This window comes from Bos mutus, chromosome 2 (assembly GCF_027580195.1).
Source record: "Bos mutus isolate GX-2022 chromosome 2, NWIPB_WYAK_1.1, whole genome shotgun sequence".
Lineage (NCBI taxonomy): Eukaryota > Metazoa > Chordata > Mammalia > Artiodactyla > Bovidae > Bos > Bos mutus.
In genome coordinates this window covers 73,793,051-73,806,628 of record NC_091618.1, presented here as the reverse complement: position 1 = coordinate 73,806,628, position 13,578 = coordinate 73,793,051, and the positions used below count along the sequence as shown (strand labels likewise).

At 37.1% G+C, this 13,578-nt stretch overlaps 1 protein-coding gene across 5 annotated transcripts in view; it reads left to right on the top strand.

Annotated features, from left to right (window-relative positions):
- Positions 1-13,578, top strand: part of ZRANB3 (zinc finger RANBP2-type containing 3) — a 301,075-nt gene that overhangs the window by 226,972 nt on the left and 60,525 nt on the right. For 4 of the 5 annotated variants that reach the window (XM_070389696.1, XM_070389716.1, XM_070389700.1 and 1 more), the window contains 4 exons: positions 2,153-2,272; positions 4,949-5,068; positions 7,809-7,988; positions 8,506-8,658. In XM_070389696.1, the coding sequence (XP_070245797.1) occupies positions 2,153-2,272; positions 4,949-5,068; positions 7,809-7,988; positions 8,506-8,658 (573 nt within the window). The remainder of the gene's footprint in view (positions 1-2,152; positions 2,273-4,948; positions 5,069-7,808; positions 7,989-8,505; positions 8,659-13,578) is intronic. The other variant, XM_070389710.1, reaches the window with a different exon arrangement.

The following is a 13,578-nucleotide window of genomic DNA, read 5'->3' as shown; positions in this document are numbered from 1 at the left end:
CTTTCTTTGTTCCCATTGTCCTAAGATTTCATGATTATGGACCTTGCTCTGGGTCCATTTTCGTCTGTTATGAAGGATCTTCATTGGGCATTTTCTAGTTTCCATTTTGGGAACTTCCAGTTTTAAGTTCTGTAAAATATTCTTTTTTTTTTTTTTTTTAATTTCTATTTTTTTCTATGTTGTTTTCTAGAACTTTTATTATTCACATATTGTTTTCATGGTCTGGTTCTCTGATTATATTTTATATTTTCTCTGTTATTTTATATTTCCATCTACTTCCTGGAAGATTTTCTCAGCTTAGTAACCAGTAGATTTTTCATTTCTGCTATTATAGTTTTAATTTCCAAGAGAATTCTGCCCCACTCCCCCAACTCTTTTTTTTTTCTTCTTTTTGTAGTGTCCTGTTCTAGTTTGGTTTTTTCTCTCTCTGCACTGTTGATCTATTCACGTAGGTTGCTTTCCACAAATGTCTGGTGGGTTTTTCTGTTTGTTTGCTTGCTTTTATTTACAAGATTTTAAACACTAACTAGGAACTCTGAATGGATATGTAGAGTTTCCATGTTTATTGAAGGATAATAATTGAGTGATCTGATTGGGATGTCTTGTTGAGGAACCCCAATATCAGTATCTTTAGTCTTTTTTTTAGTGGTCTGCTTTTCCCAAAAAGAATCATTTTACACGATTCTTCTCCCTTGCCTCAGTCTCTATTTGGGGACCCTAGGGAATAAAAAAAGTGGAGAGAGAGGGTCAGATCTCACCATTTGTTATGTAACTTACATCTAATCCCCTTGATTTTTTGCAGGATGACCTAACATCAGTGTAGGATTCCTCCACCTGAATAACCTCTGTTTTGCCCTCTCCAGAAAATAAATTTATAGTTTTCTTCCAGGATGGATTGGGAGATCACCTCTTATGTGGAATGGGTAGAGAATGGATCAGCACAGCACATATTTAGCTACTTAAACATTTTTTCAAACAGTCTTCCTATTTTAGCCACATCCCTATCCTCACTTCCAGAGGTGACATTTCCTGATCCTTTTCTGATCACGCCATTTTAAACCAGGTACTTCTCAACACTCCATACTGGCAGCTTAAGAACTGTCAGGTTGGCTAATCAGTTACCAGGCGTCTGTCTGCTTTTTCACTTGCAAGGTTTTGTGGCTATTGATCCCTCTCCAACCTCTTTTTCTCTATACATTTTTCTATCATTTAAATATAGCACTGAGGAGTGGAGGTTAAATATATTCAGCCTGCTATCTTTTCCCAAAATGTCTGACTAATTTATTTTAACAGTTAAGAGATATTGTATTCGTGTTTTAAATTTAATTCTGGCTATCCATTTTAAATTTAACTCCTATTTAATTCATCTCATATTGATTTCTTATGCTTAACCAGTAACCTGGCCTCTAGCTAGCTAAGAAAAGCCTATTCAGTATGAGCTTTCATGATTTTTCTCCCTTCTGCCTCAGGATTTCTTTGTCTCCCTCCCTGTTCTCTCTCACCTCCCTACTGATCTCTTAATCCCATCACGCCAGCCTGTTCTGCAACCTTCTCCATCCTGGAGACAAGCACAGTCCCCTCATTTCTTATTTTTCTCAGTCTTTCTACACCTTTAACAGCCTTTTTGTAAATCTACCTTAGTTTCTTAGTTAAAAAGAAATGAAAAAACAACTTTCCTTAACCCTTAAACTTGAGCTCAGTTTTCTTATTCTTTTTCAGTTTCTCTCCCACACACACAGTGCCATTTGTTTGCCTTTTTATCTTCCATTTTCTCCTTCACTCTGTTCCACGTACTCCTCTGTATGAGCTTTTTTTTTGAAAATTACTTTCTTAACAAAACCACCAACCGCTTCCTCACCACAGCTTGCTTGACTGCCCACTTTGCTTTGAGACTCCTTCCCTATCTTGTTGTTGTTGTTTTCCATCTAAATTCTTATCTTGTTTTTATTTTATTTCGGTTTTTCCCTCTCATGTTCCTCTCGTTTCACGCGTCGCTTTAGGTGTGGGCTTCTACTATAGGCTGCCTTGAGGACAAAACAGTTAAAGTTCATAGAAACTTACTGATTTTCAGGCTTTCCTTGCGTTATTAAAGTGGCATGATTTCTTATAAACATTCTTATGACATTAATGAGGTTTAACTTTTTATATTTAGGCAGGTGCTGTAAAGGATTATATTAAGATGATGCTTCAGAATGATTCACTTAAATTTCTGGTTTTCGCTCACCATTTAAGCATGCTCCAAGCTTGCACAGAAGCCGTTATAGAAAACAAGGTAGGTTTTATTTATAAAACACTACGTAGGATGCAGTTTTTATATGCTAAACATCAACTGTAGTTTTTATAATTGAGGTGGATTTTTTTTTGCCTTCTTCAGATTGTGGGATGTATATATATAAATTATTATTACATATTTTATTGCAAATTATACAAATGTATATATTTTTTAAATTGTACTAATATTGGGATCAACGGGGCACAGTGGTAAAGAATCATCCTGCCAATGTGGGAGATGCAAGAGACACAGGTTTGATCCCTGTGTTGGAAAGATCCCAGTAGGAAATGGCAACCTACTCCAGTATTCTTGCCTAGAAAGTTCCATGAACAGAGGAGCCTGGCGGGCTACTGTCCATGGGGTCGCAGAGTTGGTCACAACCGAGCATGCACACATATACTAATATTATATTTCCACTGTGTTGATAATATACTACTAATATTTGTCTTTTATACCAGTCATAATACTCCACTGATCAAATTGGATGCATGGATTAAACTCTGCTGCCTTAATAGACTATCATGTGAATTCTGTTTTTGTTATTGGATAAACCATTTGAGATTGGTATAAGCTAAGCTAAGCTAAGCTAAGCTAAGTCACTTCAGTCGTGTCCAACTCTGTGCGACCCCATAGACGGCAGCCCACCAGGCCCCCCGTCCCTGGGATTCTCCAGGCAAGAACACTGGAGTGGGTTGCCATTTCCTTCTCCAATGCAGGAAAGTGAAAAGTGAAAGTGAACTCGTTCAGTCGTGTCTGACTTTTAGCGACCCCATGGACTACAGCCTACCAGGCTCCTCCATCCATGGGATTTTCCGGGCAAGGGTACTGGAGTGGGGTGCCATTGCCTTCTCCTGAGATTGGTATAGGCAGTTAAAATTGTTGTTTACCCACATGGTGGCCTAGAATGTGGGTGATTTTGAGGGGAAAGGAAGAATAAATTTAGACAGTTTTGTTATCCAGCTGCAGTCATACTTTTTAAACATCTAGGCAGCCTACTTTATAGAATATTAAGATTTAGTATGGGTGAGTCTGAAACATACACCCAGGTAAGCCCCCTGAAACATGCTGGCTTCACTGCCTTTAGGTCCACCTTGTTCCCCAACAGCACTATCAGAACAGTATCTGCCGTTTTTTTCTTTCCAAGTTTAAACCTGTCACCCCTCTGTGTGTGCTAAGGCCTTCTTGAGATGCTCTGGATCAGCCAGAGGAAGTTCCTGACAAATTATAAGAGCTTAATATCCGTGTAACATCAGAACCACTTGCTGGTGCAGTTAGCTTTTTTAAAGGGAGGAATAAAGCCATGTTTTTTAAAACTTTGTGTACTTTTTTCAAGTATTTGCTAATAGTCATTAACATTACCAAAGAAATAATTCTAGTCTTTCCTTCATAGAATGATTTATAATAACATAACATAGTAAAGTACTATATATTAAAGGGATGCTTTCTCATTATCATATAGTATCTGTGATAGATCCTCTGAGGAAGGATTAATTAGCCTTAGAAATTTTTGAAATGATTGAACAATATTAGATGTTTAATTCTGATTCCGTTATACCTTAAAACTATTGGGATGTATTCCAAATGTGTCTCTTCTTCCCACTCCCACTTTATTGGTGTGTTTAGAATTCTGTTTAATGCCACTAAGAGTTAAAAATGTAGGTAGTCATGGTGTTGGAGGTTAATTTCTCCCAAACTCTCCTTTGCCTGACAGTATGTTTTCTTTAGAAAGACCCTCAGAAGATTTTATAGTCTCTGTTGATGGATCACTGGTCAATTTATATCTGTTTATGAGGACATAGAAAAGTTGATAAGGGACATTCTATTAAATCATTAATTTGCTGGTTTACTTATAAAACTGTGTCTCAAGTATTTAAGGCAATGTTTTCCATAAAAGTGCATATAAAAATGAGACAGTTTGAAATTCAGGGCTTATGCCTGTTTTTACAAATTTGAGTAATAAGTTTTTAAAAACTATTCTGACGTACACTGACTGCTTATATTTTCTAAACTCATATTGTTCCTAAAAGACAGCACGGTTCAATTTAGTACTTAATATTTACTTCTTTTTTAAAAATGTGTTTGTGTGTCTTGGTTCTTACCTCAGTGGAGATGACCAAATCACATATTTCTTTTAAATTTAAAAATGGGAAAAAGATGACTCAAATGCTACTTTAAAAAAGATGTTTTCCCAGTTAATGTTGCAACATTTCAGGACTACTGTTCCTGAATCCCAAATACATGGGCTGAATCCACTTTTTCTCACATGTCTGACTTTATTTTCACTTTGGAATTAGTGGTCCTGTAACTTTAAAATTAGTCTGATCCATCTTTTAAAGTTTGTATATCACTTTACCTAGAACATTATTGAAGACAATAATCCAGTTACGATTATGGAACTCCTGTTATATCTGTCACTCCTGTGACATCACACTTGGCATTGATGGTATGAAGATGAATTAGACTAGATACCATTCTCAAGTAGCTTAAAATATTTAAAAATAAGAAATTTTTATAATCAGGTTTAAGAAATCTGGTTAAGAGTCTTATACAACATTTACTAACCAATCATTTCACCAGTTTCGGTTTTATTGTGTGAACATAAAAATAAGCTGTAACATGTATATAATAAGATGGAGCTTGTCCTAATTTTGCCATTTCCCTTGTTGTTGATGGTAGACTCGTTACATCAGGATAGATGGAAGTGTTCCATCTTCAGAAAGAATACATCTGGTTAATCAGTTTCAAAAGGATCCTGAGACTCGTGTGGCTATCCTCAGCATTCAGGCTGCTGGTCAGGTAAGAAGTTTCACGTCTGAATTTGATAATGAAATGTTGAGATAATAAAAAGGCCATTAACCTTAACTATAACTTCCTATTTGGTGTGATAAATACTCATTCCACCTTGAAGAGTGCTAGAAAGTGTAACAGAAGGAGACCTCAACACCTCTGATTATAAGCTTCCTGAATTTTCAAGTAAAGAATTTCCTGAAAGAGTAAAGTTAAATTTCATTATAATGCTTTCCCATGAACTTTTGTATAGCATTTTCTCATCCCTTTCTTACAGCACTCATCTTACTTGGTTGTTTTCATCAGAGTCTGTGAGGCAAGGTGGCCTGAGGAAAAAAGAACTCTCCTGTCTTTCTGAGTTTTTTGTGGAATGCCCTTAGTTTGTTTCTTAGAATTAGGTTTGGCTACAAGTAAATGTAAATCCAAATTAACAATGACTTAAATACACAAAATTTCACTCTTGGATACAGACAGTCCAAGGCTGTTTACCACTCTTAGCAGGTATCTCATCTAAGAGTTCTGCTAGAGCTGATATCTATGATCCAGGCAGCTGAGTGGAGAAAGGCATGCTACATCTCACTGGCCTGCAGTTATTCCCAGAGCCACAACTGTCTTAAAATGAAACTGGAAACAGTAGCCTTTATTGGTCAAGTGTTATGTTACAAAGGGGTAAGAAAAGAATAGATATTGGTCTGTACTACCCACTGTAGAAGGGGACGCTTCTGAACATTTTTCCTACTAGCATTCTAGAATATTTTGATGTAAATATCTAAGCCAGGATATTTAACAGAGGGAAAAGCAATTGGGCATATTGTTGTTAAATATCCAACCTGGTATATGGCAAATCTGGCAACTTCTGTGGATTCTGGAATCTGGACCAGGGCCAAAGTTCTCCTTTTAGTGAGCTAATTGATGTATATAAAATTGTCTATATAGAGAGAATCCATGAAGATGAAGAAGTTGTAGAACTCACTAGGAGTTCTAATCAAAAAGATGGTTGTCTCAACACTTTCATGTTGGATTGAATTTCTAGTAGTCTGAGTTTTATATCTGTTAGAATATTTCAGCCATAGAAAATATTATAAAAAAGAGCTTAAAAGTAGAAATGGAGTACCAATAGCTTGGGAGTAGATAAGTAGGAAGAATCTGGGCAGGAGAGTCTGGGAGTGACCTGATAAAAGACTTTCTGAAATTAAGATTGTACAAGGCACTCACATTCTATTCAAGGCTGTATTCCTGAAGGCCTTGTATAATTCAAAACTTAATACCCTTGAATACTATTAATAAAATCTTCATCAGAATGAAGGAAAGTAGAAAGGGCTTTGTCCTGGAGGTTTCTGAATCTTCCATTGTAGTTTAGTATTAATAGCATCTTTGAGTGATTTGATCTTGCCAACATATTTTCCCTTTTTTCTTGTATGGTCATATGATACTTTTTACACTTCTATGATACTTTTTACTTTAAATGCTACTTAATTTTCTTGCGTTATCTCTGATATTTTGCAGCTTTTCAAATCCTAAATAGCAGCACAGTTTAACATGGTGTTTATTTGACTCTGTCCATGTTTTTATTACTTCTAAGTTCTGTTCCAAAGTGGTTGATCTTCAGCTTGAGAATGAGTGCCACTGTTTAATGAATGCTAATATGATGTTGTTATGTGATATGAAAATATTTTAAGTTAAAATAACATCAGAGCAGCACAGCAGTCATGGAAGTCACTCACAGAAGTTCCAGGGCATGTGAACAACAGCCATGGATTAGATAACACTACCATAATATGGTAGGTGTTCCTGTTGACCACGTAATACCACCCACTACTGTGTGGCAATAAGCATGGTCCACATTTCGCTTGACCTACCCACTTTAAAGTCATGCATTTTTTAACACAGTTTAAAGAGACTTGCATTATTTCATATATTAGTTATAAAACAAGACCTAGTTAATACTTTTAATGTCATACTGTTTCAAACTGATATAAAATACAGTTGCACAAAGATGCAACTGTATTGTATACATCAAGATACAAATCAGTAAACATCAGTCTTTGGGATGCAACATGAGAAATTCCAAAGATAGAAAAGGTTTTGACTGTAGACATGATTTTATTGCTTTATAAAACAGAATAAATTAAATGAATAGAGGATGTCATTGCTCTCTGCCTAGTTGCTATGGATACCATGTGTTAGAATTATATTCTCATTTATAATGTATTTTATTAGATTTTCCAATGGTAATGTGAACCCAGTATACATCAGAGGATAAAGTGATTTTGTTTATGTATACATCCGTCAAACTGACTTTTGAAATACTGAAATACCTTTTAAACATGTACTTTGTAGTTCACCTGACTAATTTGCAGTAAGCAGTCTTCATTTATCTGAATTAAATTTTCTTAATTTGACTTAAAATGAAAGACTGATTTGTTTTTAAGTCCTTCAGTGTTCTCTTGTCCAGTGAACGTACTCAGAAAGACTTTATTATACATGGCTCTATGTTAAATTCTCAGTTTATTTGCATCTCAGTTTCTTTACTTTGGGCTTCCGGGGTGACTGCACTGCAGGAGACCAGGTTTGATTCCTGGGTCAGGAAGATCCTCTGAAGAAGGGAATGGCTACCCACTCAGTCCAGAGAACTCTATGGACAGAGGAACCTGGCAGGCTACAGTCCAGGGGGTCTCAAAGAGTCGGACACAACTGAGTGTCTAACACTTTCACTTTTCACTTTTTTTCTTCACTTTATTTTGCTTAGGGTTTGACATTTACTGCTGCAACTCATGTTGTGTTTGCTGAGTTGTACTGGGACCCTGGACATATAAAACAAGCAGAAGACCGTGCTCACCGGATTGGACAGTGCAGTTCTGTGAATATTCACTACCTTATTGCAAATGGGACTCTAGACACCCTTATGTGGGGAATGTTGAATCGTAAGGTAAAACTTGAATTTAAACCAGGTTACCAACTTTTACTCAGAGCTTATTATCCATAGCTTGTATGAGTTAAGAGGCTGAGTTTTGGTGTTTTCAGGCAAAGCATATATACATACACTGAGATATTGATGTTGATAGAGACCAAGTCCAGAAAAGGCTTCAGTTGGTAATACTTTACCTGCTGTCCTTGGTAATAAGAGAGCAACATGAATTTACTTGTGTTCCTATTGTCTTCCAAGTCCTTCTCTACCATTTTAGAGGCCAGGGGAGGATGAGCTAGTAAGGAAACAAAACATTTTCAAACCCCAAGTCCTTTTTGTAAGCTGAGAACATACACTTTCTCAAAAGCATTCTTGAACCTTGAGTGATTCTTGATTGCTAAAGCCCATGATATATTGAAAAAATAAGATTTTCTTTATTGGATTGCTTGTGACTCAAATGCAAAACCAGGTTACTGCTTAGTAAATGTCATCTGTAAGGCAACCTGTCGTAAAATCTATATGCTTTTCCATCTTACAGGCTCAGGTTACAGGAAGCACACTGAATGGGAGGAAGGAAAAACTTCAGGCCGAGGAGGGTGATAAAGAAAAATGGGATTTCCTGCAGTTTGCTGAAGCTTGGACTCCAAATGAAAGGTCTGAAGAGCTCAGGGATGAAATGTTGTTCACTCATGTAAGATTATATTCTTTTCTATTTATTTTAATACCGTGAAACTATGACTTTACCATATATTATTTTAAATAGTAATTTTCAGTTGTTCATGCTTTTGAAAGGAGTCTCCATGTAAAGGTGGAAAAGCTCTGAGAACTAAAGGATGACTTTGATATAAGGAGGCTGCAAGAGTGGTTTGTATTTTTCAACAGTAATAGATCAGGGCTCACTGTTCAGCTCCTTATAAAAACAAGCCAAGTAGAATTCCTGCCTTCAGGAGAAAATATGGGAGACTATCTCTGAGACCCTGAGGGTAGGGAAAGATATATTAAATTTGCCACAAAAAGTGACATACACAAGTCTCATACTCAGTAAAGATATTTTGCATTACAGTGTTCAAAGTATATAACTTTATACAATTCAGTTAGTAAAACAAACAAGCTAGTAGAAAAAATAGGCAAACAATGAGAGCGTCAGAGGAGACTGGCCTGAATAGACAAAACATGAAGAGAAACTAGCTTCTCCAAAATAAGACAAATTTATAAAGGTACCCTTTTCTCTTTACCATTAGTATGTAATCTATGGTGTGATACTTTGAGATCACATGACTATTACTGTTTCCAAAACCTTTCACGCCTTGGTTTTAACATTCATTGATCTTTGCCTGAAGCAGTTTTGAAATAGTGATTTTTTGAATTCCATCATTGCTTCTTCATTAGCTGGCATTTTTTCTGTAGAGAAAAATTTCTGATTTCCTCCTTTTTAAAAAATATCACTATGAACTTGGGATTCTCTTATTATTTAGTGTGTTATAATCTGGGCCTTTTTTTTAAGATCTGGCTGCAGGAAGCACCTTTATTTTATTTTATTGGGTTTTTGTTGTTGTTTGGGATTTTTATTGAAGAATAGTTGGTTTACAATATTTGAATTTGTCTCAGATGTACTGCAAAGTGATTCAGTTATGTGTTTTTTTCAGATTATTTTCCATTATAGGTTATTATAAGATATTGAATATAGAACCCTGTGCTATACAGCAGGACCTTATGTTTATCTATTTTATGTATAGTAGTTTATATCTGTGAAAATTATCCCATACTCCTAGTTTATTCCTCTCCACCCCCTTTCCCCTTTGATAACCATAAGGTTGTTTTCTGTCTGTGTGTCTGTTTCTGCTTTGTAAGTAAGTTCAGTTGTATCACATTTTAGAGTCCTTATAAGTGCTTGCATATGATACTTGTCTTTCTCTGACTTTGTTTGGTAATCTATAGGTTCATCCACATCGCTGCAAATGGCATAATTCCATTCTTTTTTATGGCTGAGGTGTATTGCTATGTTTCAGTTCAGTTCAGTTCAGTTCAGTCACTCAGTCACGTCTGACTCTTTGCGACCCCATGAATCGCAGCATGCCAGGCCTCCCTGTCCATCACCATCTCCCAGAGTTCACTCAAACTCACGTCCATTGAGTCGGTGATGCCATCCAGCCATCTCATCCTCTGTCGTCCCCTTCTCCACCAGCCCTCAATCCCTCCAAGCATCAGAGTCTTTTTCAATGAGCCTATTTATATCTATCTATACCACAGCTTCTTTATCCATTCCTCTGTTGATGAACATTCAGGTTGCTTCCATGTCTTGGCTATTGTAAATAGTGCTGCTATGAACATTGGGTGCATGTATCTTTTAGAATTAGAGTTTTCTCCAGAGGTATGCCCTGAAGTGAGATTTGGGATCATATGGTAACTCCATTTTTAGTTTTTTGAGGAATCACCATATTGATTTTTCCTTATGACTACACCAATTTACATTCCCACCAACAGTGCACAAGGGTTCCGTTTTCTCCACACCCTTTCCAGCATTTATTATTTGTAGACTTTTTGATGATGGCCATTCTGACTGGTTGTGAGATGATACTTCATTGTGGTTTTGACTTGTATTCTATAATAATTTGTGATGTTGCACTGCAGCTCAAGCATTTTTATGGGACCCAACAATTTTTATTTTGTACCAGGATCCATTTCCTGGTACATTTGCCCAAACATCTGTGCTGGACATGCAGACTCCTTTGTTAGACCTTAAGCATGCTATGGAACTGCTATGGGCCTTGGATTCACATACACAGATTAGAATATTACTTACTTCATAGGTTGTCGGTATTAAGTGACAGATACAGTATGAGATCAAATTGCCAACATCTGCTGGATCATGGAAAAAGCAAGAGAGTTCCAGAAAAACACCTATTTCTGCTTTATTGACTATGCCAAAGCCTTTGACTGTGTGGATCACAATAAACTGTGGGAAATTCTTCAAGAGAAGGGAATACCAGACCACCTGACCTGCCTCTTGAGAAACCTATATGCAGGTCAGGAAGCAACAGTTAGAACTGGACATGGAACAACAGACTGGTTCCAAATAGGAAAAGGAGTACGTCAAGGCTGTATATTATCACCCTGCTTATTTAACTTATATGCAGAGTACATCATGAGAAACGCTGGGCTGGAAGAAACACAAGATGGAATCAAGATTGCCGGGAAAAATATCAATAACCTCAGATATGCAGATGACACCACCCTTATGGCAGAAAGTGAAGAGGAACTAAAAAGCCTCTTGATGAAAGTGAAAGTGGAAAGTGAAAAAGTTGGCTTAAAGCTCAACATTCAGAAAACGAAGATCATGGCATCCGGTCCCATCACTTCATGGCAAGTAGATGGGGAAACAGTGGAAACAGTGTCAGACTTTATTTTTCTGGGCTCCAAAATCACTACAGATGGTGACTGCAGCAATGAAAGTAAAAGACGCTTACTCCTTGGAAGGAAAGTTATGACCAACCTAGATAGCATATTCAAAAGCAGAGACATTACTTTGCCAACAAAGGTCTGTCTAGTCAAGGCTATGATTTTTCCTGTGGTCATGTATGGATGTGAGAGTTGGACTGTGAAGAAGGCTGAGCACCGAAGAATTGATGCTTTTGAAATGTGGTGTTGGAGAAGACTCTTGAGAGTCCCTTGGACTGCAAGGAGATCTAACCAGTCCATCCTAAAAGAGATCAGCCCTGGGATTTCTTTGGAGGGAATGATGCTAAAGCTGAAACCCCAGTACTTTGGCCACCTCATGCGAAGAGTTGACTCATTGGAAAAGACTCTGATGCTGGGAGAGATTGGGGGCAGGAGAAGAAGGGGACAACAGAGGATAAGATGGCTGGATGGCATCACTGACTCGATGGACTTGAGTCTGAGTGAACTCCAGGAGTTGGTGATGGACAGGGAGGCCTGGCATGCTGCGATTCATGCAGTCTCAAAGAGTCGGACACGACTGAGCGACTAAACTGAACTAAACTGAACTGTATGAGAGAGAGCTTACCCCAGTTCTGATACTTGGTAAATACTCAGCTAATGGGCAAAACAAAAGCAAACAAAGAGACAAAAAAAACGAACAACTTTCTTTTTCCAAATCAACTATATTTTGTCAAGTGTTCCCAACGGGTATCACACAGACCCTGTCAAAAGGCAATGTAAAGAATTCGTAGAGCAAAATACTAACAGCAAGGACTCTGCTGCTGGTCTGCCTGGTTCAAATCCTTTCTCTACCACTGATTGGGGATCTTGGAAAGTCACTTAACTTCTGTGTGCCTTAGTTTCCATTTATTATTTATATATATATATATATATACCACCTATAAGTGATATCATTTGATATTTGTCTTTCTCTGTCTGACTTACTTTACTTAGTATGATCATCTCCGGGTTCATTTGTGTTGCTGCTAATGACATTATTTCATTCTTTTTTCATTAAAAAATGTTTTTACAGTATGTTAAATTTACTCATAAAAACATTCTAAAAATGTATAATTTTTCCATTTTAACAAAGCATAATACAACATAAAAAAACCCCAAACAGAACTCTTGACATTTACAATTCAAAATCAAATTAGCAGGATATTAAATATTTACAAAACTATATCTTTTAAAAAATATTTGTAAAGTTGCATGCAGTTTTGTAGAATTGACATAAAAGAATGGCTCAAAAATGGGAGAATTTTCCTTCATTCTTAAAAAGAGAACATGTCCAATAGAAGCTGTGAAGATTCTTGAGTACACAGGTATTCCATTGTGTGTGTGTGTTTGTGTATGACACATCTTAAACCAATCATCTGTTGATGGACATTTGTGTTGCTTCCATGTCTTGGCTGTTGTAAATAGTGCTGCCGATACATTAGAGTACATGTATCTTTTCTAGTAGAGTTTTCTTCTTTCCTAGATACATGCCTGTTGTAGCCACGTGTTCCGGGAAACAAACTCACTCAGAAGGACAATGTAGATAGTGGAGTGCAGTTTATTACATCCGCGGGCCCAAGTCAGAGTCTCCTCTTAGCCAAGGACCCCGACCAGTTTTTGTGAAAACCTTATATACCCTAAGTGTACATGCCCAAACCCACCTCCCCAAATTCCCTGAAACTAGTCTGAACAAAGGAAAAGAAAGATACGGTCAAAGATAACCCGTGATTCATATGCCTTAGGTCTAGGTAGTTAACAGTGGACAATTATCAATAGGCCTGTGGTCATACCCCAATAAGCATAATAGAATTTATGATTCTATTCGGTTACACAGATAATTAGGGTATTCTTTTAGTTGACGAGAGCCTAGGTATGAGCCCTGGGGCTCTTCCATGGGGGCGGGGGCGGGGGTCTGGTTTTCCAGTTGGTATGTCGTTTCCATAGATACTGGGCGTATAGATCAAAGTCCATGATCCAGCCCAAGATGGAGTCCTGCTTTCAAGACGAAGCCTGTTCTGTCTGTTTCCTCCTTCATGCCTAGGAGTGGGATTACAATTACAAAAAAAAGTAGGGTTTATTTTTTGTAGACTTTTTTAATGATGGCGGTTCTGACTGGTATGAGGTAATACCTCATTCCTACAACTAAAATAGTTTCATAGCAAGGAATACATTC